The 25,393-nt window shown below is 37.9% G+C and overlaps 4 protein-coding genes, 1 long non-coding RNA gene and 1 pseudogene across 6 annotated transcripts; 5 read left to right on the top strand and 1 right to left on the bottom strand.

Annotated features, from left to right (window-relative positions):
- Window positions 1-114: 114 nt before the first annotated feature.
- Window positions 115-2,931, top strand: LOC110761512 (plant UBX domain-containing protein 4). The gene is made up of 4 exons (XM_021963995.2): window positions 115-495; window positions 1,411-1,696; window positions 2,047-2,142; window positions 2,316-2,931. Exons 1-4 carry the CDS (start codon window positions 359-361, stop codon window positions 2,694-2,696), a joined length of 900 nt encoding a protein of 299 aa, XP_021819687.1. The 5' UTR covers window positions 115-358; the 3' UTR covers window positions 2,697-2,931.
- Window positions 2,932-7,631: 4,700 nt separating this feature from the next.
- Window positions 7,632-8,969, bottom strand: LOC148295378 (uncharacterized). Its single transcript, XR_015835201.1, has 2 exons — window positions 8,459-8,969; window positions 7,632-8,262 (listed from the first exon to the last, which is right to left on the bottom strand). It is a non-coding gene; the product is annotated as an uncharacterized LOC148295378 (long non-coding RNA).
- A 44-nt stretch (window positions 8,970-9,013) lies between these two features.
- On the top strand, window positions 9,014-14,087 carry STM (KNOX/ELK homeobox transcription factor). Its single transcript, XM_021964003.2, has 4 exons — window positions 9,014-9,593; window positions 10,020-10,284; window positions 13,294-13,538; window positions 13,698-14,087. The coding sequence occupies exons 1-4, from the start codon at window positions 9,162-9,164 to the stop codon at window positions 13,902-13,904; spliced, it is 1,149 nt and encodes a 382-aa protein (XP_021819695.1). The 5' UTR covers window positions 9,014-9,161; the 3' UTR covers window positions 13,905-14,087.
- A 639-nt stretch (window positions 14,088-14,726) lies between these two features.
- Window positions 14,727-18,097, top strand: LOC110761502 (uncharacterized; annotated as a pseudogene). Its single transcript, XR_015835127.1, has 9 exons — window positions 14,727-14,901; window positions 15,205-15,395; window positions 15,532-15,572; window positions 15,778-15,904; window positions 16,322-16,470; window positions 16,901-17,008; window positions 17,111-17,230; window positions 17,368-17,538; window positions 17,792-18,097. The product of XR_015835127.1 is annotated as an uncharacterized LOC110761502 (transcript).
- A 354-nt stretch (window positions 18,098-18,451) lies between these two features.
- Window positions 18,452-20,848, top strand: LOC110761496 (chromatin remodeling protein EBS-like). Its single transcript, XM_021963980.2, has 5 exons — window positions 18,452-18,779; window positions 18,885-19,227; window positions 19,316-19,384; window positions 19,920-20,058; window positions 20,580-20,848. Exons 1-5 carry the CDS (start codon window positions 18,707-18,709, stop codon window positions 20,604-20,606), a joined length of 651 nt encoding a protein of 216 aa, XP_021819672.1. The 5' UTR covers window positions 18,452-18,706; the 3' UTR covers window positions 20,607-20,848.
- Window positions 20,849-21,642: 794 nt separating this feature from the next.
- ALE1 (PA-domain containing subtilase family protein) lies at window positions 21,643-25,150 on the top strand. The gene is made up of 8 exons (XM_021964002.2): window positions 21,643-21,985; window positions 22,087-22,231; window positions 22,325-22,821; window positions 22,924-22,993; window positions 23,174-23,456; window positions 23,555-23,895; window positions 23,989-24,256; window positions 24,365-25,150. The coding sequence occupies exons 1-8, from the start codon at window positions 21,825-21,827 to the stop codon at window positions 25,054-25,056; spliced, it is 2,457 nt and encodes an 818-aa protein (XP_021819694.1). The 5' UTR covers window positions 21,643-21,824; the 3' UTR covers window positions 25,057-25,150.
- Window positions 25,151-25,393: the final 243 nt, after the last annotated feature.

Genomic DNA, 25,393 nt, shown 5'->3' with positions numbered 1-25,393 from the left:
CGGAAAAAGCAAAAGCGATGCACCGTTTGGTTGACGTTTTATTGGTTTTACGTAAATAAGAAAATTTACAATTATATTATACACTTTACTCCACGGTAACTAATGTCACATCATGTTAAACAGTTTAAAGTCAAAACTAGGAGAGCTCAATAAACAGTCGGTGAGACCGCCCTCATCCTATCACATCTCACGTTTGGAAAATCTTGAACACGCGCTTCTGAAGAGCGTTGAAGAAGTTATAAGTGACGGACGCACACATTAGCTGATCAGTCAAGTCAAGAATCAAGATCGCTCTCTCTCTCTCTCTCTGTTTCTCTGTTTCTCTCCTTCTTTCTCTCTCTCTGGTGAGATAGCAGCAATGGCGTCGGAGGACAAGAAAGCGCCCAAAAGTCGAATCGGAGGAATTCGGACACTTTCCGATCTGAACCGGAGGTCTGCCGACTCGGACAGTGACTCGGATGGCCCCCAGGAATACTACACTGGTGGCGAGAAAAGGTCCATCCTTCTCTTTCTTTTGAGACTTTTTTTTTTCTTTTTTTTAAAAACATTTCTTTCGATTCTCGGATTCTGTTCTTATGGGGTTTATGAAATTCTTGTTCTTTTTGGTTTGTTTGTATCATTGAATAGCCAACATGCATAAGCTGTGAATTTAACAGTCTTTTTATGTTTATCATTGGCAAATTGTTCATTTGTTCATGCTTGTTTGCCAATTGTATCAAATAAAACATAGAAAACTGAATTTTTGTATGTTTTGGTAAAGAAAAGGAGGCACTGTTATGATCCAATACTCACACTTAACGACATCAATTGGTTGACAGTGGGACATATTGCCATTATTTTCTGTTTTCATCAGATGGGTTGAGGTTGTTGTGGAACTCCTAATGGTGAGTCTGGGTTCCATTAGGAAACATATTTGGAGGGGGCATATGATGTTATGAAATGAAAGGGAGATTTTTGGGAAGCAGCTGTAAGTTATGTACCATCTAGTGTAAGGTTTGAGTGTGTGGGATGATGTTGGTGGGTCTTTGTTTGGTAGAAAGAGCTTTAGGGTGATGCCACTTTCAGAGTTTTGTCTGGTTAAAATGGAAATCATTTTCAGTGGATTGGGGTTTGGACTACTCACGTGTCAAGTGAGCGCCAGGGTTATATTCTTGTTTAGGTAGCCAGCCACACATTATAAAGTTTTAATTTTAATTGGTAACTTAGTTCCTAGAGGATGGTGATGGTGAATGGATACTAAATGTGCAAGGGGTTTGCTAAAACTGGTTCTACCCCCTGTCTATATTGCCTTGTCAAAAAACTCGTATTATTTTTAATGCTCTGTCTTACAGAAATCAATAGTAATAAGAGCTGATGTTTAGCTTTAAATGTTTAAAGAAATTCTAACATTTGTAATTACAATATTGGCAGCGGAATGCTTGTCCAGGATCCTTCAAAGGATAATGACGTGGATTCAATTTTTGATCAAGCTAGGGAATTGGGAGCTGTAGAGGGGCCTTTTGATCCTTCTAGTGCATCTTCAAGCTCAAGAAGCTTTACTGGAACTGGTAGATTACTCACTGGGGAGACTGTACAATCTACTCCTCAGCAGCCCGAGACTGTTGTTCACAACATCATTTTCTGGTCCAACGGTTTTACCATAAATGATGGCCCGTTGAGGCCGTTGGATGATCCTGAAAATGCTTCTTTCTTGGAGGTAATGGCCATGGAAGTGTGACTCATAGAAATAAAAAGAAGAAAGAAACCGGTGGATTATAGGTTCTATTGTTGTGGATGAGATTGATTATTACTGTCCTTTAAAGTTATTTTCTGTACAATAAGCTTGCACAGTACATTCTTGTCTTTTTCCTCGTGTGTATTAGTTAATGTGATAACTCTGCTTGTGATCTCATGGATGAATTGTTTCTGCATATGTATATGTTCATCTTTATTACTGACAACAAATTACCCTGGCATAAGCGCTGGGTTGCTCTTGCTCTGTTTCATGGTATTGTACCATTGTCAGAAATTACATTTTGTATCTAATCATTCTCTGTCTCAACCCAGAGCATCAAAAAGTCTGAATGTCCAAAAGAGTTGGAACCTGAAGATAGAAGTACCTCAGTTCATGTCAATCTAATAAGGAGGAATGAGAAGTGCCCAGTGAGTTCTCTCTTTAAGATATACTTTGTACACTCCAATTCAGTAGTATTCTAGTTGAAGGCTCTCCAATATGAAGTAATATCTGCAAAAGCATTTAAGTTTTGATGGCCTGATATCAAAGGCCCGTGGAACATTTTTACTTTTACCAGTTATTGATATTTCTGTTCTTGCAGGAACCGGTGAAGCGCCGTGTTCCATTTCAGGGTGTGGGAAGAACTGTAGGTAGCAGCTCTACTCCAGTAGCATCTGAGCCAACAACTGCATCGACTCCTCTAAACACTGCTCCAACCCCATCCGTTGGCCTGGTTGTGGATGAAACGTTGCCATCAACATCGGTTCAGCTTAGGTTGGCTGATGGGACCCGCTTGCCTGCACATTTTAACTACCACCATACCATAAGTGACATCCGCGCCTTCATTGACACATCTAGGCCAGAGGGTCCGAGGAGTTATCAGCTGCAGATTATGGGGTTCCCTCCCAAACTCCTGAATGATCCGACTCAAACAATAGAGCAGGCAGGGCTTGCCAATTCGGTTGTGATCCAGAAGTTATAGCCAGCAGCACCATGATAATTTGCTATCTGGTCATTAGCTATATATATATGTACCAGGTAGGTATTAAGAACGTGAACCTGTACTGTTTGCTCCATATGTACAATGTCTTTCAAGGAGTGGGTGGATTCTATAAAATACTTTTGGAAACTAAAAAGGCATTTTCCTTCAAAATTAAGAAAAAATTACTAGTGAAATGCTGGAGAATTACTATTGGAAAGCATATTTTTTGTTTTTATTTGGCTTGGCATTGAGTTGAGAATTTGCTATTGTGAAAGCATTTGATAAAGATGGAGCTTTATGTTGCATTGTTCACGGCACAAAATAGTTGATTTTATCCGCATTAAACACCAAGAACCACATCAGACGAAAAAACAAAAACACTAAGAGGCACAGGTACAACTGCAACAACCCAACCCAGAACCTTCGGATTCTTTGCGTTTAGGCATGGCTCACTGATACTGGACTTCCGAACTTGTGACCAGTACCCCAATCAATTTCCTTTTTTGAGTCTAAGCCCTTGTTGACCGACCCATCGAATTGGACTGAAACCCACCAACCACTCTCTGAGCCTGACTGTACGTCGGTGAGGTAAAGATCATATTCATCGTGAATTTAAACATAAAACTTCGGTGCATATATAGCTACTCTTAATCACTTGAGTTATTAACCCATTTCATCAGTCGGTCATCTTAAAAATGGGGTAAATAGTACTTAGCAATACAAGGAGGCAGATACTAGATGTGGTCTGGTTTCTCCCAGAGAGGGATTGAGTGTGGGAAGGAAATTAATTAGGCATCTCATTCTGCGCAACAGTTTGGCTCCGTTCATAGTGGCATAGATTGGACACCAAAAAGCCATACAATGTCGGCCAAAAGAACTATTTATATGCCTACATATCCTATTCTTTCTTCCTTTTTTTTTACATTTTGGGTTGGGAGAACTATATATCCTATTCAAAGAAGAAAAATCTTTCTGCATCATTAGAGTTTGGGTGGCCTAATTAATGCAAATGTGCCAGCCACAAAAAGCTTCCCCCCTTACCCTTTTCCCACATAATGTTTATATTTATACTAATCACAATATTAGCATGAATTAATCACAATATTACCATGCAGGGAGCAAAGCTTAATGGGGAGGGAGCAAAGGGGCCGCCCATCGCAAATGGAAAACACGATAAGTTTATATCCACAAGTAGAAAAGCAAATTACCCCTTTCTAGTTGGCTGGAAGCGTTTGCACTAATGGAAGGAATACATACATGATAAGCTTTAATAAATGTTGACCAATAGCCTCTCAATAATATTCTCTCCTGCAGTTCCCTGTCAAAATCAATTATTTATTCTTGAGCAATGCTAGGAACATCATGTTTAAAAATATTTAAAAAAACCATATTATAACAATTCTGACGAACACTCTATGTTTTCCTAAGCAAAGTCTCATAATTTTCTTATATTTTGCTACTTTTTATTTCTTAGAGGTGTTCAAGTTCAAGTAGTATATACACTATACACACTGATTGAACTTGAACACCTCTGTGTCAGACTTATTGAGCTTCACTAACAACGATCACCCACAGAATGCCATTGGATTTGTATTCAATCATTTTTTGTTCTCTTCTTTCAATCATTTGATATGTAAAAATATTAAAATAAGAAATAAATTTTACAATGAATTAGAAAGAAAATTGCCCATCACCATTATTTTTGTTTGGAAAGTAGCATTATCTTCGCTTTTCACCAATGGGCAACAAGATTGGCAACAAAACCCCGTTGTATTTGTACGAATTCAGATTCCTCAATGCCATAGAATGACAGCTTTGGCAAAAGCAGGGTCTATAAACCGAAGCCATTGATTGGGGAAATAAGGAAAAAAGAGATGAAAACGAAATGAGACAGAAAAAAAGAAGAAGCTGGAAGGCTGCATTTTTGGGGAACAACAGAACATATATATGGAGCCAAATGGAATAATTACAATATGCGCAACAAGAACAAACCACTTTGTAAATATATACGCATATACTCACTCAGACTGTTAATATTGCAGCTAGCTAAGCTATAGCTACAACTCATTTGTACTATGTGAAAATCAACATATCAACCTCATTTGATTGAAATTGGATTTCTCATCTTTCTCCTTCTTGTGGGAATATCCTTCCTATATATTGTTAATTATTTTCATTCACAAAGCTGCTAGGCTAAGATTATTACGATATTAAACTGAGAAAAAACAATATTCTCCACATTAAATCATAACTTCCGTGGCCTTGGGATGGAGTAACCTCCCTCCTTTTAACCTTTTCAGCAACCACAAATCATAACTTCAACTTCTTAGCGCGAAAAAAAAAAACCCATAATTTCCCATTTATTTGACTATTTCAGCGCTTGAGGGGATTCTAAGCATGAAGAGTGTTTAAGAGATTTTCAACATGGAATGGAATCACGGGCATGGATAGGCAAGGTTTTGTTTGTTAAATTTCAAAGAGATGGGTCAGCGATCCACTACTAACAACACCGATATTGTTCCAAACTTAACAATCTACAAAGCTCAATAGATATGAGATTTTATATAAAAAGACCACAGTGATATTAGTAGTAGAACCATTTATTATATGTTGTATTTATTTAGGCCACGGCGATATTCTTCAACATTATATTGTTCAGCCAACCCGGACCAAATAACTTAAACAACATGCCCTTATGCTACAAATGACAGTCGTATTGCCTTGCTGGGAAAAAGAAAAAGAAATTTATGAAACACTAAAAAGTGGGTTGCGTTTGGGTGATTACTTAGCATGCATGTAAATATTTATATTTTCAACTTAAAAAATGGTACAATTACAGATTTTCCCTAATAAGAATTTGAAAACAAAGATGTACAAATATTTTCTAAGTAATTATATTTAAATGAGATTAATAGTAATTTTAAAAATTAAAGTTGTTTTACTAAATAGGAACTAACGGAAATTACAAAAATAGAGATAGAGATAAAGCTATAACTTTATCAAATGCGTTAGTAATAGTAAATTGTTTATCGACGTGACCATTCTATCCTTTTATCCCTAACAATTTGTGATAATCAAAGGTCTTTCGAAATATATATATATATTTTTAAATGTAAGAAATGAAGCAATTCTTCTATCAAACAACTGTTGATGGACATGACGTAAAGTGCATCAGAAAAGCTTTGCTTGCAAGGGGCCTAGCATTCCTGTCCCTCTATACACTTCACACTTGAAACTTCACACCAGTGACGTCTCTCTAACCTTTTTTTTTCTTTACTTGCTTTTTATTCTTACGCTTTTGTGACGGATTCGCGTACTATTATCCTCCTTCACTCCAAACCCTAACCCTAACCCTATACCTACCTATAAAACCGTAACTCCAAACCAAACCCTAACCATCACCCCCAGGTTGTAGTGTCATGTTCAGAGGCTGGCTCAGTACTTTCTGTAGCTTCCTCTGTAGCTTCCTCCTGAAAACTCCAGGACAAAATTTTAAAAAAATAAATTCCCGAATTGATTTGTCTTTAGCTTCCTGCCTGAGAATGAGTTTGAAATGCCAATCAATCTCTATATCTTATATGGGTTGATTTATTGCGTACGGGATATCTATGAGGAGATTTAGGACCCACTGGTTCAAACCATCATCTAGTGTCCTCCATTGAAAATTATTTCCCCAACTCTTTTGTCTATTCTGGCCAGATTCCGGTAATTCACTTCTTTTTCCTTCCTCTTTCCCTTTTAAAGGGGGGCCCTTGTTAAATTGTTAGCTACCTTCCATTTATTTAGAGATGTAAAATGAGAAAAATAAGATGAACATTGGGCAAAAGGAATATATATCAGCTGCGGGAGAGTTGAGCTTAAGCTTGCATTCCCTTACGAAAAGTAGGTAGGGTAAGTATAATTGGTTCATCCAAATCCAAAACAAATATATACGATAATGCGCTGTTGACTGTAAATTAACAAATAAATGGATTGAAGTACAAAAAAATGTGTTGAGAAAAGTAAGAAGAGAATGGACAATGGGTACAAGGAAACAATGTGTTGGATTGGATGGAGGGATTATTAAGTGGAGTGGAGACAATTTGTTCTCCATTGATTGGAGCAATTGTTTTCTGCGGATTTCGCAGGATTGGAGCGATGGAGCTCCATTGGGACATAGAGCTACCAACTTTAATAGGAGAGAGAAAATTGGAACCTAGATCATTAGATGTAGAGACTAGAGAGAGAGAGAGAGAGAGAGAGAGAGATTTGAGGAAGAGACATTCGGACTGTCCCACTAGCTTTACCAGCTTTTTTTTTAGCTGCAGCAAACCTACTTTTTTTTTTCTTTCTCCATTCCAAATAATTACAGATTAGATGCTATGACTCTGACTAATAATTAATGGGATGGAGTGAGAGATTTTATTCACGTATATATATATTGCTTAGTAAAAAGATTTTGTCAGTTTATTTTTCACTTGGCCCAAATCCAAGAAAACTGAAAAGGCTTTCTTTTCTTCAGACGGTCTCGTAGACATGCCGTTGTATTTTTCTTTGTGGAAAATTCTTGTTTGTAGAGTATTGTATCTACAAAGCAAATCTGGCAAATACAACAAGGATGGATATAGGATGCATGATGTTGATAACTTATTAAGAGTATCGATGCCAACAAAATAGCATTACGTTACGTACAATAAACCCAAATTTAACTAATAACAATCAAAATATAATAAAGTACCACATGAGCTGATGATGTGCAAGCCCTTTTGTCATTATAATTATCCAGTTGACTGCTTTTAATTGAAGTTGGAAATTACTATATGAATCCAGTATCTAACGATTAATTCTTCCTCCAAGTCAAATTGTGATTTGAATCAATGTAAAAGGAATGATTGGTTTGAATTTGATGTAAGTACCAATACCAAACCTTCCTTTATAAGAACAAGTGTCAAAGTATGGAGAAAAGGAAAATAGCAAACATATATTCTCGACGCGTTTGAGTATCCGATAGGGATGAGTACAAGTGACAATTGCACATGATAAAAAATGAAATAAGTATGATAAGACTAATATTCTTTATTAAATATTACTGTATTTAATTGATGATTATGAACATTGTGAATGTGATGGGTATTGGGCTGTGTCTGGGGCTGGGGCTGCCGCTGGTGTTGGGGCGTAGCCGCGTTGTAGAGAAGAGAAGAGAAGATAAGAGAAGAAGAGGACAAGAAACAGAGTGCGAATATAAAATGAGTGGACAGATTGCAATCAAGCTCCAGTAGTAAACAAGAAAAAGCAGCAAAGGGAGTACTGTAGAGAGAGAGAGAGAGAGAGAGTAGCTAGGTAGTAGCAGTAGTGATTCCCAATTTCCATGCCCCAAAAAAACCTATGTCTCTCTCTCTTTCTCTCTCTCCATCCATCAAAGTTTGAAAGTTGAAAGTTGAAAGTTGAAAGAAAGAAAGACATACTATTAGCCATTTATTTAGGGGTGTGTGTGTCCAGCCGGTTTAGCTCTTCCTCGATTTGATCGATCGTTGGCTGTCTATCTCTCTCATAATTCTTTGCCAGTAATGGCAGTGCAGCAGTGCCACTGCAAGAAAAGAGGGTGAGAGTTTTCATCGGGAAGGTAAAGCTTTGCATCACACGACACACAGAGAGAGAAGAGAGAGAGAAGAGAGAGAGATACATATATTCACATGACCACTATCTAATACCCTATCTAATATCTATCATCAATAAATATATATGAAATGAAACCGGCTGAGTTTCAAGTTTGAGTGAATTACCACCACCGCCCTTTCTTTTTCCACCCCCGCGTGCGGATTCTGCATATGAATAAATGACTCTCACAGTCATTCACTTGTGTTTGTGTACAACAATACCAATACCCCCCCAAATATTGTATATAAGTTAAGAAGATCAGAAGTCTGAACTGAACCCAGCAGTTGTCAAAAGAACAAAACAAAAAAAGAGAAAGTACTGTTTGTGTGAGTTAATGCATGTGTAGAGAGAGATAAAACCAAGGCATTTTCCAAAGGAAATCTGAGCAGGCTTTTCTGGCAGACCCCAGCAAATGGAGAAAAACAAACGCTACATTAACTGACCCACTCTCCACCACTATCACTCTCACTAACTTAGGATTTCCCTGTTAAAAGCCTGCTCAAAGTTTGTAGCATAAAACCCGGGAGAGCCCTCCCTTCTCCTTCTACCCTTCTCCCTTCTCCCCTTTCCTTCCCTTGGAGAGATCAGATCCATTCATGCGCATGTGCATGTACACACCCCCCCCCCCCTTCTTTAGCTACCTAGATCGACAGCAACCCAAAAAATAAACATTATTGCGTAGGAGAGAGAAAAAGACTTTGAGACAGAGACGAGACTAGTTCTTTGTTTGTGTTTCTTTCTTGGAGTATAGCAAAGCCAAGTGAACAAAATAACTTTAGGAAAGTTGTAAATTGAAAGACAAGATAGCAAGAGAGAGAGAGAGAGAGAATGGAAGGTGGTTCTAATGGCACTTGTAGTATGATGGCTTTTGGAGAAAATAGTAGTAGTAATGGAGGAGGACTATGTCCCATGATGATGGTGCCAGCTCTAATGACTTCCCATCACTCTCATCACCATCATCATCAACATCACCATCCTACTAATCCTACTAATGCAGACCCAAACACCACTACTCCGTTTCAGCTTCCCCAGCTACCTCCATCCAACCACAACCGCAATAGCATCTCCTCTTTCATTTTCAACGACCACCACCCCAACAACAACAACCACCCTGCAGCAGCTGCCGCCTGTTATTTCATGGACAACAACAACAGCAACCATGACGGCAGCAGCTCTTCCTCCTCTTCTTCTGTCAAAGCCAAGATCATGGCTCACCCTCACTATCACCGTCTGTTGGCCTCCTATATCAACTGTCAAAAGGTGAAGATTAAACCACGTCAATGTCCAAGTATATCTGCTTTTAATTCCCCCACAAACGTAGGAGTTAGGACTACAACTCTGCCTCCTTTTCTTCTTTTGTTCCTGGTGAAAGAAAAAAAAACACAAATTTAGATACCCTATGCCTGAAAGTGATAGATAATTGATCTTTGCAAGTTTCTTTTCTTTGGGAAGTTTTGGATCTGAGAACCTCAATTAATAGTTGATGAAGTTGGACATCAAGTACTTGTTGCTGTCACGCTTTACTGAGTAATTATGTTTCGAGGAAGTAAAGTGATGAGGGAGTCAAACCTCTTTCAAACAAGCTGATCGATTGATAGCTGGTGTTGTTGCTTTTTCATCATTATATAATTTCTCACATACAGGAAAAAAGGTCGAAATATTTATTTGAAAAGAATTTGAGTGCAGGTTGGGGCACCGCCTGAAGTGGTGGCAAGACTGGAAGAAGCGTGCGCGTCAGCAGCGTCAATAGGTCAAATGATGAGTAGCAGCAGCGGATCAGGGTGTCTGGGTGAAGATCCAGCTCTGGATCAGTTCATGGAGGCCTACTGCGAGATGCTCACCAAGTATGAGCAAGAGCTTTCCAAACCCTTCAAGGAAGCCATGATCTTCCTGCAGAGGGTTGAGTCCCAATTCAAAGCCCTCACTCTTTCTTCTTCTTCCGATTCTGCAGGTCATCATCACTTCTCTCTTTTTCTCTCCTCTATCTTCTTATCACTGTTTATCTTTCCAACTATTTTTTAGTGAGTCTAGCAAGATTTAAACTGTTTCTTTGATTTTTTTTAATCATCCGAATTTTTTAATAAGGAAAATAATATAATAACCAGCCATGCATGGATGTTGGTTCTAAGATCCTGTAAGCTTATTTTATTAGAAAGAGGATGGATATATCAACCTAGTGAAGAGCATGTCTCCCAACGTGGGTGCTCAGTTCGTCTACATTCTCCTTTTCAAGTCTCTTCTTTAAGTTTATTGCTTAAATAATTAGCTACTTCTATAACTTATGTAATTATATTTTTCAGTTTTTTTGGCGTGTATTCAACTGTTGTTTCTACTAGCTAGGTTTCCACGCGCAAGTTATGTTATTTTTAGCTATATACAAATCGTTGGAGTTGCGTAGATTTTTGGCTTTAGTTCTCTTCTCGGTGTTTGTGAATTGAATGAGATTGATTTGCTTCTTTCGAGTTTTTTTAACCTTCTTTTTTACCTGGTTGATATTAACACCGATGCACCTTATATAAATATAAGACAAAAGGTTTGGCTTGTGTTGTCTCCCCCTTTCATTTATATATATAGCAATGCTGAAGCAACTGCTGTCCTAGAGACTAGGGTTTGTTTGAACCCAGATTGTGGACAGAGAAAATTTATATTCAGTTTAAATAATGGATCTTTGAATATCTTTGTGCTCTTTCGAGTGAGGTGAGGTTTGGAAGAAGCCTATGTACTCTAATTAGGGTATTGTAAATATTTAGTTAGGGTTTAATCACTCCGTGAAAGCTGAAAAGATCTGTGTAATTGTTAGATTCAAATTGCATTGCTTAGATACTCTAAAACAACTGTTGCTTTCCCGGGATCTGAAACTGATTATCTTGGTTATGTTCATGTGACGCTAATTTTTATAATTTTGTCTTGTCATTGCCAAAGTTGGAGTGTATTTGCAGTGTGTATGCTGTTGTTTCTTAATGCTTACTGGTAAGTACATAAAGAAAAGATTTGTTAAAAGAAATTTACTTTGGAAATGAGTTTTTGTACTACTGTTCAACCTTATTTTATGGTTGGTATATAGAATAAAGCTTATTGCAATTGTGATCATTCCAAAATCCAAGATTTGTGAAAGCCTCATTGTCTATCTTTCTAAATATTTGCATTAGTACAACATGTCCATTTAAGTTTTAGTTAGTATTTAAAATCACAGTAGGTGTTTTTGTAACGACACGAGTCTTCATCGCAAAGAATACTACACTTGAATTGGTTGCCCCAAATGTTATGATAGGCAGGCTTAAACAACCCAAGATATTAGATAGAAGTTGACAATTTGGTTCCTAGATTATATACGTGTTGGACTCAAGGTGTCAGTTTTTCTGCACTCAATTCTGTTTACGCTTGCATATGATTAGATAGACACAATTCCTTCTATTTTCTTTTGGCTGTGCAATGGAATGGATATAGGTTCCTTAATTAGATTACAATAAAGAAAGCATGTGATGAAGGTTTTACAGATTGTTAAGCGGATACTTTGATTACAGAGAAAATGGGGCTTTAGCTTCAATATTCTAATTATATAATCCCTTGATGAATTATCTCATATTTGCAGTTTGGGATTCGTTTGAAATACTTGATTAGTAGCTTACTAAGAATAGATTAATAGCTTACTGAGTGAGAAACTTCGCTCTGAATGCATGAATGAGTATTTAATCACACAAACTAATGATTTAAATGGAGTCGCAGCTCATCGAACAAATCCTTAGCTAATCTAACAGCCGTGTCCTTGAATGGTGTGCTAGCTGTTAACCTATGTATATATTAATTTTGTTCTTATTTTTGGATATAGCCTAGAATTCCTTGTAACCTTGGGAGGAAGTATATGTGTCTGCAGTTGGCCTATGTATTCGTATATATACTGGATTTCTGTGTTGGTGTGGCCCACATTGGAATTGATATGTGGCGATTGCATTTTTGGGTAAATTGCATTTCAAAGTAGGATTAAGTAGCTTAAATCCATGCCTTATATGTTTTGGATAAAGTAGGCCTGCTTCTGCATGGAGTTGTGACTGTTGTCTTTGTTGGATATGGAAAAAGAATGTCTATGGGTCTAAAAAGTTCCCCCAATAACAAAAAGAATATCACACACTATTTACAGGATACACTTTTTGGCTGTTCAAGAACTCAAAAGTACTTTCATTCTGGGGGCTGAATATATTCCTCATGATTAGGGATATAATTCTACTCAATCCTTAGCAAAAAGAAAAAGGGGAAAAAGGAAATAAAGTTAGATTAAATCTTGTGTCTTAGAATATATCAAAGGCTGAATTTACAGCAGCAATGTATGTTTTCGATAATATGTTGTGAAGGATATGTCTGCAAGTTGTTATAGAATTTATGCGTAAAACTATCATATCATAGAGCAATAGACCTTACTGAGTTTTATTTGAACCCAGCTGGAACTTTTGACCTTTAAATCATTAGGTGCTTTTTCTTCCTCGTAAGTGTAAGAGGTCAGTGGCTCCTTACAAAGATCGAATCAGTTTGAATTGATAAAGAGAGGCTACAAGATGGAACAGGCCCTAAAGAATGTCACTAGAGCAGCCAATGTATACAGTACAAAAGTTTGACCCTGTTTTGCCACAAAACTGCCTAGTTTCTTCTTAACCTGAATGCATCACTTAGCTGTAAAAAATGCGATGTCTAGAAACAATATTGGTGAAGTGTTTTTGTACAAATCGGAAATTCTGTGTTATGGCATGCCTGTGATTCTTGTAAGAGAATAATGTATCCATTGCTCCTTGCGATAAACCAAATTAATGTGCGTGTTGTGCACTTAAATCTGCACTGTCAATCTATAACTTTACTTTAGGGATTCTTGGGGAACCCCTGTTTTTTATTCAATTTTTCCATGGTTAAAGATTTTGATTCAATTCCTTGTTGATGGACTTGTATATGCATTCATGATGTGTGTCATCAGTTTGTGGCGATGGACTCGATAGGAATGGATCATCTGAGGAAGAGGTTGATGTTAATAACAACTTCATAGATCCACAAGCAGAAGATAGGGAGCTAAAAGGTCAGCTGTTGCGCAAGTACAGTGGATATCTGGGCAGTTTGAAGCAGGAGTTCATGAAGAAGAGGAAGAAAGGGAAGCTGCCTAAAGAAGCGAGGCAACAGTTGCTGGATTGGTGGAGCAGACACTACAAATGGCCTTATCCATCGGTACCGTATTATTATCAATTTATCTAGACATTAATTGCTGGATTTGTTCATCAATAATTTCGTAGGCTCTACGTAGTTTTTGCTCTCACTCATCTCACTATGCATATATGTATATATGTACCTACATACCTACGCATGCGTGTGTTGATGCATTTACAGGAGTCGCAGAAGCTGGCACTAGCAGAATCGACAGGGCTGGACCAGAAGCAAATAAACAACTGGTTTATCAACCAGAGGAAGAGGCATTGGAAGCCTTCAGAGGATATGCAGTTTGTGGTGATGGATGCTACACACCCTGGCCACTATTACATGGACACTGTCTTGGGCAACCCATTTCCCATGGATATTTCTCCCCCATTGCTCTGACTCAACAACAACATGCCAACTAATTAATTAGTATGATGCTAAGATTATTCCAATATCTTTATTAATTGTAGTCATTCCGGAAAATTTATATATATATGACCTTTTGACAATTGGATTGTGATTGTCACACAATCATCTATGTGTACTAATATATATTTATGTAGGGGTTATTTATTATTACGATATTTAGCACTTAAATTGCTTGTTTGATTTTGCATCTAAAAGTTCAAACAACTCTTTCTCCACTTTGAATTGAAGTTTTGCTATAAATTTTAGGTATGGTTAGGGTGCCTTTTTTGGGTTGGAAGAGATGGTGTATTTAAAAATTAAAAAAAACACCATAAGAGTGTACAATAGATAGTGCTGATGGTTTGGAGTGCTAACAAGAGAAAACCCGCTAACTAAAGGTTACTGTATCATATAAATCTTTAATAAGTATTTTATGTTAAAAATTGGTTATATACTTTTAATTTGGGCCATTAGATTGTTAGAAATTGGTAATTAATCTTTTAACTTAAATATTTATTGGAGAATGTCCCAATAATTAGATATGTTAGTAGGTTAAATATTTTTTAATATATGTAGTATGAGTAGAAAAGAAAAATCAAAATACAAAATTGTGGCCCTCACAACAATCTTGAAAACAAAAAATTAATTTCTATTTATTTTTTGCTGACGATTACATTCTACTTTCATTTTTATTCGTGAGAAAAATTAAAATACAAGAAATAGTACAGCAGCCCAATGTAGAATACTTGGGCTTCATATTGGGGCTGCTGCATAAAAAGCCCAAAATCTAATAATATTGGAGTCGGCTTTGCCGTTGTCATTTTCCGCACCAGACCTGGCTCCTCCGGCTAGCTCACACTCTCTCGCTCTGCACTCCTCCTAAATAAAAAACGTTCTCTCTCTGTCTGGAGGAAGAGGATTGGAGGTTGTAAATCTCCGAATGCATTTCGACGGCCAGATTTACATCGATTACTTCCATACGGATACGGTACTTGCTTCTTGTTCTTATTAGCTCTTACACCGTCTGGGCACTTATTATCTTCGTATTGCTTTGTCAATATTGTATTTGGATGAATATTACTTTGAGAAAAAAAAATTAAGGTTACCATTCGTTTATCATTCCTCAGCTTAAAAAAATATGATCTTTTCGAACAGGAAATGAGTGCTGTTGGGGATGTAGGCAATAGTTCTAGTGGTAATGAGAGCATGATAGATGAACTATCAATTTGATATATATATGTATATTTAACGAAAACATTGATTTAGGGTCTAAAGGTGTGTCCTTTTGTAGTGGGAACATTGAGAAAGCTGATTTGTGGATGTACATAACCAGTTGAATATAATTCGGCCAAGTCTTGGTAGTGTTTTTTAGTATGGGTTTGTCAGTATCCAGAAGGCTTTTAAGCTCATTTGGTTCCGTCTTAGCATCGGGCCGCTGTGACTCTCCAAGTAGTTTATATCCATCATTTCATGCTTCTCTCGGTGAGGACGTGTATACTTTTGTTGTAAGCTGTTTGTTATTGACTTACATGATTGGAACATTTTGTGGCATTGCAAATATTTTTCTTTTTGTACCTTTATTTTGGTCCTTCAACAGATTTATGTGGCCATGTTCCAGGGGATATCTTATTTTGTGAAGAATTGTCACCTATTTCTAAGGTATTCTTGCATCATATCTGTTTTTCATTCCACCGTACCTGAATTTTTTTTACATTAAAAAAAGAAAAGAATATCATGAAAGCATTATCATATGAATCAGTGCAGCATGTTCATATACTCAACATGGTGATTTATTTGGATTCTTTGCTTTCTGTATACCTTGGAACTCAGTAATGAACTCATACTATATTGTATCTTAATATAGGCTGGATCATCTTTTCTAGCAAATCGAAGGCTTTTAACTTCTTTCTCAACTCCTGAATCAAGTGGAGGTGCATTTCCCTCTAATTTATTGTCTGCAAAGCCTGTGGTTGCATCAGAGGGTACTATAGGTATGAGGAAAGGTCACAAAACATTGCTTGTGTTCAGGTTTATGTTACCTAGGAAAAGCATTATAAGTATTGAAATGCCTGCATTAATTGTTATACAGTGGGTATGGGCTGAAGTTTTTGCCCAACTGTTGGCATAAATTTCAAATGTCTTGTCCCTGATCTCTGCAATGGATATAAAAGAGAATGACTGCATGCTTCTGATGTTCTCCTACTTAAAACCCATTGCAAATAGTAATTGAGACAAGTGAAAACACAGGCTAGGCAAGTGTAGGTATGCTTCAATTGTTAGTTTTTGGTAAAATTTATATATTACTTACTGGGTTTACATTATAAACCAGCTGTAAGGATGTTTTATTAATGTTATCTATAAAAAAAATATGCAGAACTTCTTTAATGATTTTGTTTATTGTAATATAGGGCTCTGTCAGGACCTTGTAATTCCGGTGACAAATTTTCATTACGAAGATAAAGGCTTCACAGTTTTGCCTGGAGATGTTTTTGATGTACCTATTAGGAAGGATATTGTTCATCGGGTTGTACTATGGCAGCTAGCAAAACGGCAACAGGTATTGACTTATCTATATAAACTGAAGCATTGACACCTCAAGCATGTAAAGATTGGCACTAACGATGGCTGACCAAATATTGCATTCTGTTCCTGAACTTTAAAAAAAGAAAAGAATCTTAGTTGCTATGCCACTTGGAAGTACATAGTCTTTGCTTTAGTGAGATTTTTTTTTTTGTTGTGGAGCATTCGGGATCAAATACAAAGTATGTGGGTTCTTGCATAAGAGGAAGTCAATTGACCAATAACTTTTCTATATTTTATTTTCACATGTCATATGTTAAGAAATTCTTGTCGTCCATGCTTAAAATACTTTTGAAGGTCTAGCAAAAATTATGTAATAACCACTGAAATAATGTTGGTGAGACTCTATACACAAGTGAATGTGAGAAAGAAGAGAAAAAAGCTTATGCTTGTTGAGTGGTCTACAGGGAACACATTCAACAAAAACTATAAGTGAGGTTAGTGGGACTGGAAGAAAGCCATGGAATCAGAAGGGTACTGGTCGAGCGAGGCAGGGATCATTGCGTAGCCCCCAGGTACTGATTTTATCATGCTTTGAAATTAGCATGTTTCTTGATTTTCAGTCTAACTCTGCCTTTAAGATGCTTTTGCATAATGAATTTAATGGGTGTTAACAGTTCTGAGGAGGTTCCACAATGCACGGTCCTAAGCCACGAAGCCATGCTTTTAAGCTGAATAAGAAGGTTCGGCGTCTAGGGCTAAAGATTGCTCTGACAGCTCGAGCAGCAGAGGGAAAGGCAACTCTCTCTCTCCCTCTCTCTGTCTGAATGGATTTCTTGCTTTGTGTGCTAATGGGGCTGAGTTATTTTAATTAAATATTTAAACTTTTATGTTTTAAATGGAACTTAACTAGAGAAACTGTATGAAACTGCAGCTTCTGGTTTTTGATGATTTTGAGGTCCCAACACATAAAACCAAGAATATTGTGAACTAAATCCAGCAAATGGAGAACTCCAAGAAACTTCTGCTGGTAGATGGTATCTTACCTGAAAAGCTCAAGTTGGCTACACAAAATTTACATTATGTGAATGTGCTGCCCGCAGTAGCAAGTTGCTCTTTCTGACCCTTAAGAAGTGTTGTATTATAGCTAGCAAACTATATGCAGCCTGAGATGAGATGCCATTCCACATAGACACATTATTCCGAAGATCAGCGGGCGTCTTCATACATTAGCAATTGCTTAAGAGTACAAATTTTTGACAAAATTTTTTCCGTTGTTGAAAATGTTTGATTCACAAGAACTAAAACCTGTCTCTTTCTCTCCCTAAATACTCAAGTGTATTGCACACGTTTTGCAGGGTTTGAACGTATACAGCATCCTGCAGCATGATACACTGGTGATGTCCCGTGCTGCGGTAAATGAAATTGTTGAGCGGATGCACACTCCAATTAAACGTTGAACTAGTTTCTTCTTGTCTCCATGCACCACTCCATTACTTTTAACCCAGGATAGGAACCAGCTAAAAGAAGGCCAAAACTTTTAGCCAAAAACTAATGTGTATGTTGTTTTTGTTAATTGTTGTAAACCTTTATTGTTACGAAGCTAAGTTACTCTATGGGGTCGTAATTATTTAAGTGTCCCACTTAAATGGGTGTTATTGAAATTTTTACTTGAAATCGAATTATCCAAAGGAGAGAGAAAAATGGGTTCCCACCGTGGTAGATTCTCTCTTCCCCATGGCATCCGGGATCGAACCCCAGTGGAATTTTTTTTCCTCCAATGTAACCCCAAAATAAAAATAAAAAGAGAGAAATAAAAGAAAGGATGATGAGAAACTAGTAAACATTGACTCAGTCCCGTTAAGAAATGTATGTGTTATGGATCCGATCCGACCCGACTCACACTTAATTTTTTATGCTAATTTGTGTTTGAGTCGTATTTTAATTTTGACACGTGGAAATTGTAAGCATACAAAGAGACAGAGATGAAGCAGCAAAACATCATAAAAAACAGGCATTAACGCCAAAATTTAAGACGCGTATTATGAGCCTGAGATATCTACCATAAAGGCAAAGCGTCACACTCGCCTGTGCTCTGTCTTCTTCTCTTCTTTTTGTCTCCACGAGAACCAGCGCCTAGGGTTTATGTTCTGAGTTCTCCCCTCCCGCGTGTCCAAATTTTAGGGCTTTGAAAGGAAACCTATTTACGCCATTAAAATTGCTTCAAAGTTGCTACATTTTCTAGCACCAAGGCTTCCTTGAAAAGACCCTCCATGGCCAAAACTAGACCGGGGAAAAGGGACGCGGATTCGTACACGATCAGAGGCACCAACAAGGTCGTCAGAGGTAAAGAAAACAATGCTTTTTATTTGTTTCCAAAAAATGTTGAAGAAAAAATTTGATTTTTTTTTTTGGGAAGCCAAATGGGTTGAAGAAATTGTGGTTTTGCAGCTGGGGATTGCGTGCTGATGCGCCCATCGGACACCGGTAAGCCTCCGTACGTGGCACGCATCGAGAAGATTGAAGCTGACAACCGGGGCAACACGAAAGTCAGAGTCAGGTGGTACTATAGGCCAGAGGAGTCCATAGGAGGGCGCAGACAGTTCCATGGAGCCAAAGAGCTCTTCTTGTCTGACCACTATGATGTTCAGAGCGCTCACACCATTGAAGGCAAGTGTACGGTCCACTCTTTCAAGAGCTACACAAAGCTTGAGAATGTGGGAGCTGAAGATTATTACTGTAGATTTGAGTACAAGGCTGCTACTGGAGCGTTCACACCAGACAGAGTTGCTGTGTGAGTGTATTTTCCTGTTGCTTTGGTTTGAGTGGAAATGTGGTGTTTATGGATTGGATTTGATGGGTTGTTTTTGTCGGTTTTGAAGGTATTGCAAGTGTGAGATGCCATATAACCCGGATGACCTCATGGTGCAGTGCGAGGGGTGCAAAGACTGGTGATTTCTTCAAGTTCTTTTTATTTCTTAGTATATTGCGCGTTTTTGAGATTTGAGTTGTTGGATGTGTTGTGTTGTCTTACTTGAATATTGTCCCCAAAAGAAACATTAAATAAAGTATCTTTAATGGCTCTAACAATTGCAGTCTTGATCACTTGTTTAGTATGTATGCAGACAACATATAAGTTTTGGAAGAAGCAATTTAAACATGGAAAGGTGGAAAAGAAAAGGAATGATCTTTTGACAATAATTTCCTGTGTCTCCTGGTGGCTTTAAATTATATTTCTACTTTAACCAACTTAAAAATTGCGCTGTATGAAGGTTAATTTCCATGTCTGTTGCTTAGAAGTTTATTGCTCATATTCATGCTTGAGAGTGGTTCCTGAAGTCCATGATGGGCTGAATACTATGATATTTAATTATTGAATCTTGTTTGGAAGAAATTTGGGTCATTGTTGCAACATTATTGAATCTCCCCTAGTACATCTTAAATACCCTCATAGATGCTTTTTTTTATTTTACTATGGACTTACAGGTACCATCCTGCTTGCGTGGGCATGACTATTGTAGAAGCAAAAAAATTGGATAGCTTTCTTTGTTCAGAATGTTCATCTGAGGAGGATGTGAAAAAGCCCCAGAACGCATTTTCAGCATCACCACAAGCTGGTGCAAAGGTTTGGCTACTCATAATGGAGTTTTAGTTAATTGTTCCAAAATATATTTATTGACAAACCACGCGTCCCAAGTATCTGTGTGATGGTCTAGTCCTTGATGAATCACTTTTCAGTTCTTTTTTCGTCATGTCTGATTACTTTTTCTTTCTGAGATGCAATTTTGTGTGTGATAGGTTCACCACAAATTTAATCTGGCAGTCACAAGAGTGCATGATTAAACTAGCAGTGTTACATGTTTATTGTAAATTTATGATCAATGCTGCATTGCTTTTGTCATGGACATGCATTGTCCATTCTCCTTGTTTATTCCTTAATGTTATTTTTGGGCTATGAGATTTGTTTTCGCCCATAACAAGCTCATGCAGTGTTTAAGGTTTTTTCTTTTCAATTCAAAAACTTTTTAAGGTTAAAAATAGATTGGTTTTGTTTTTCGTTATGTTCTAATTATTACAGTAACTGTTGCTCTTACTTTTACTACGATTCCTACAAAATGAATAAGCAGAATTCATAACCTTTTGCAGGGAGAGCTGAAGCGGCGGAAGAAATGACTTCCTTTGCAAGCATAGGTTTGCTAGAGGCGAGACTTTTGATTGCTGTCATGTGGACTGTACAGTAGGATATCAGGACCTTAGTTTGACTTTAGGCTATATGCACCAGCTCCACATTTAGGAAATTGGTCCTGTATATTTAACAAAACATAATTCAATTCGAACCTTGTTCTCTATCTTGACAGAATATCATTTTGTCTATTGCTATGCCAAATTGCCGGATCTTACTTTTAGTATTAACATCTGAATCCATTTTGCTCGTTCTCTTTAACGTTGCGGTTGTGTAACCTTTCTAGATTAGTCAACTCATGAGACAGCTGTGTGACACAATCACAGCTGTGCTGCTGTACTTCTCCATTTTCCTGGTACCAAAATAGGAAGGCTCTTCAGACCAAAAAAAAAATATATATATATATATACAGAAATTCTCTTATGCGGACATCCGGACGTTATTATCGTGCGGACGCAGTGTATTTTGTACTACCCCTCTTTGTTTTCCTGCCTGTTTACAATAGGATCCGCACGATAATAACGTGCGGACATCCGGATAAGAGAATAACTGTATATATATATATACACACAAAGAATGATGGTGGCCGTGATTTTATATTAAGAAAGAAGTTAAAGATGTAAAAGGATGTAACTTTTTGTATGTTTTAAGCTGTAAGAAACATGGGATGCTTCACTGCAGGCGAAAACATTTTCGCAGATAAAAGTTCACATGAAAATGCTACTACAGCAAACATCTGGTCCGACAGCCGCTTTTTTCAACTCGGTAGATTTTGAATTATAACTGAAATCAACAATCACAACCCAACTTTTGTTATCGTTTTCTCTCTTTTTCCCACCCTAAAAGGAAAAAAGATTTGAACTCATCAAGGTTGTTTGGTGTGAGATGGCAGCATGAACAGCGTGCACATATACTTTGAAAACATGAGCATAATCAATAAATGATAACGGCTTAGTCCAAAGCGGGCTGGTTTTACTCTTAAAAAGCTCCTATTCACATTGATGGCACGGTTAATCATTGATTGTCTGCATGGCTCATATGGCAACTTGTTCATTTTTAAATCTGTCAAGTGTGACAAAGTAATGTTTGTCCATGATTGATCACTGGAGACTCTTATATATTGGAACTTATTAGCACCACAATTAATTGTTTAAACCAAAAACAATCGAAATCATAATCCCTGATATTTCTCTGTTTGTAGTGTAACCATGACAGGAAGGGCCAATGTAATGCCTCCATTATGTTTCACGCTGCTTCTTGTTTCTGTTGTATTTACTAGTTTTGCAGAAGAGCGAGCAATATATATAGTTTTGATGGAAGGAGACCCAGTTGCGTTGTATGGAGATGGAAGACGCCTCGACGTAAACAGGTGAGATTAACAAACAACTTGTTTAATTTTGTTTTCCTATGGTAATTACTTGGTGATTATGATCTTTATCTTATGGTTTCACGCATGGATAATATGATTAGTGAAGTTTTCAAGGCTCATGCAAAGCGCTTGGTGGATTCTCATGACCAACTTCTACAGAGTGCTCTGGAGACTGGAAGCTACAGCAAGCTTTACAGCTTTAAACACATTTTAAATGGCTTTGCTGTCCATACCACCCCTTCCCAGGTCCTCTCCCACTTCACGTATTATCTAATTTTAAATTCTTCCCATATAATTAGTTTGAGCCAATAATAAACTTTATTATGATTAATATTACAGGCACAAAAGCTCAAAGAAGCTCCAAGAGTGAAGTTGGTTGAGAGAGACAGAGGAGCTAAGTTGATGACAACATACACCCCTCAATTCCTAGGATTACCCCAAGGAGTATGGACACAAGAAGGAGGAGATGATCACAATGCCGGTGAAGGAATTGTGATTGGTTTTGTGGATACAGGCATTAACCCCACACACCCGAGTTTTGCTTATGATCCTCTAAACCCTTTCACCTCCAATATTTCTCATTTTTTGGGTGCTTGCAAGACGGGTCCTCGATTTCCAGCAAGTTCATGCAATGGAAAAATAGTTTCAGCAAAGTTCTTCTCTGCTGGGGCTCAAGCTGTTGCCACACTTAACTCAACAGTGGATTTTCTTTCACCCTTTGATGCAGTCGGTCATGGCAGTCATGTGGCATCAATTGCCGCTGGAAATGCTGGAGTTCCGGTGGTTGTGAATGGCTTCTACTATGGACGAGCCAGTGGGATGGCACCGCGTGCACGGTATGTGTTGTCTATTGCTTGTTGCAGCAACCTCAAGATTATTTCAGACTTCAATTAAAACATTTCTGGCTTCTTTTGAGTGTTGATTTTAGTTTGTAACAGAATTGCTATATATAAAGCTGTGTATCCTACAGTTGGAACTTTAACGGATGTGGTTTCAGCAATTGATCAAGTAAGTACTCATATTCTAGACTTTTATCTTTCAGTGCCTGATAGATTATCCCAATCAACTAGACATCTAAGCAATGTAGAAACTTACTAGCTAGTTCCATAACAAGCAGCAGTTTCTTTCTGGTGTGTGTGTGTGTGCGTGCGTGCTCGCCTGTATATCTTTTCCTTTGTGCAACAACAGGCAGTTCTAGATGGAGTGGACATCCTAACACTCTCTGTAGGACCAGATGAACCGCCAGAAGACACGGCGACCTTCTTAAGCACGTTTGATATTGCCATGTTATTTGCTCGACGAGCTGGGATTTTTGTGGTGCAAGCAGCAGGTAATCAAGGGCCAGCTCCTTCAAGCGTAGTGTCTTATAGCCCCTGGGCTGTGGGTGTGGCTTCATCCAGCACAGATAGAACTTATCCTGGTTCTGTTCTTCTTGGAAATGGCACAAAGATTGAAGGTGTGGGATTATCAGGTACTAATATCTTAGTTTCAAGAACATCTTAACTAGACCAATGTGGTTCAAATTCATCCATAACTGTTTCTTGAATTGGTTATCTGTTTCTCTTTCAGGACCAACTTTTGGATATGGTTTACTTCTGCATAAGTTGGTTTTGGCTAAGGATGTACTTAAGGCAAGTGGATCATTCCCAAGGACTCCACCGTATGTTGAAGAGTGTCAATATCCAGAAGCATTGGACCCCAATGTGGTGCAAGGTAGTGTTGTGATCTGCACCTTCTCGGAGGGCTTCTATAACAGGACATCCACCATCACCGCCATCATCAACACAGCAAAAGTTCTAGGATTTATGGGTTTTGTTCTGGTTGCAAATCCAAACTATGGTGATTTCATTGCAGAACCTATTCCTTTTGGTGTTTCTGGTATTATGGTCCCAAACGTAACCAATGTCCAGGTATCTATTATTAACAACATTATCATATTTCCCCATGAACCTTAGCCTAATCAGAACTAGCAGAATCTTACAAGAATTGATAATAAATTATAGGTTATTCTACAATACTATGAACAAGAAACTTGCAAGGAGGAGAAAGGATTTGCTACTAGGTTTGCAGCAAAAGCAGCTATTGGAGAAGGAAGAGTTGCTTCTTTCATGGGCCAAGCACCCGTTGTAAGCAGATTATCTTCGAGGGGACCAGATTTCATAAACAGCTCCAGAATTCCCTGTGATGTACTAAAGCCTGATATCCTTGCCCCAGGGCACCAAATTTGGGCAGCTTGGAGCCCCATCAGCGCCTTAGAACCCACATTAACAGGTAAGTAGAAGTTGCAACTTAATTTTTTCTTCTTTTTTGGTGCTTTTCTTGCAATACCTTAATAGAAAAGCAAGAGTTAACAAAACTTGGGGGGTTTTGGTTGTTTAGGATACAATTTTGCACTACTATCTGGTACAAGCATGGCAACACCTCATGTGGCCGGCATAGCAGCACTTATCAAGCAGTACAATCCTTCATGGACTCCATCCATGATTACATCTGCAATTTCCACCACTGCCACAAAGTATGACGGTGACGGAGAATTTATAATGGCTGAAGGATCCGATATAGGCAGTTCATATCCCTCCACCCCTTTCGATTTCGGAGCTGGCTTTGTCAGTCCTAGCCGTGCCATGGACCCCGGTCTAGTCTTGTCTTCTGGATATGAAGATTATATCAGTTTCTTGTGTTCATTACCTGAGATCAATCCAGCTACAACTAGAAATGCCACTGGAGAATTGTGCAACAACACACTTGACCATCCAGCCAATCTGAACCTTCCTTCAGTAACATTATCAGCATTGAAGGGGTCTCAAATCGTTCGACGGACTTTCACAAACGTAGGGAGCAAGCCAGAGACTTACCTTTGCTCTGCTTTGTCACCGAATGGGACAATAGTAGATCTGTGTCCAACTTGGTTTAGAATTGCTCCACAAGGCAGCCAAGAGCTACATATACAAGTTAAAGTGACACAAGCAATGGATGGCTTTACATTTGGCGAAATTGTTCTTACAGGAAGTTTAAATCATATTGTGAGGATACCCTTATCAGTTTTCCCCGTTTCGACATCAAACACATGAGAAGTGTTAGCTTTCATTTGCACTATCTATTGCTATACTTGTTAGAAGCCATGCTTAAGGAAATCCAATGCACGCAAATGTTGGCTTTCTCTCACATGCATTTCCTTGTGCAACGATTTGAATACAAAATTTAGGCCAATCAATACAACAGAAATTGATGCCAATATGATGTTGCTTATATTAGAGGAGCTTAAAAGCCCTCATAATTTGTTTTAATGCAATCCGGAATTTTATGAAAATAAAAGATCTACCTGGGTACCTCATACTTGCCTGCTTTTATAGGCGCTCAAATAACCTTCTCACAAGGCAGACCCATAGAAAAAAAAAAACACCTTTT

This window comes from Prunus avium, chromosome 4 (assembly GCF_965620075.1).
Source record: "Prunus avium chromosome 4, drPruAviu1.hap1.1, whole genome shotgun sequence".
Lineage (NCBI taxonomy): Eukaryota > Viridiplantae > Streptophyta > Magnoliopsida > Rosales > Rosaceae > Prunus > Prunus avium.
This window is presented reverse-complemented; position numbering and strand designations above follow the sequence as displayed.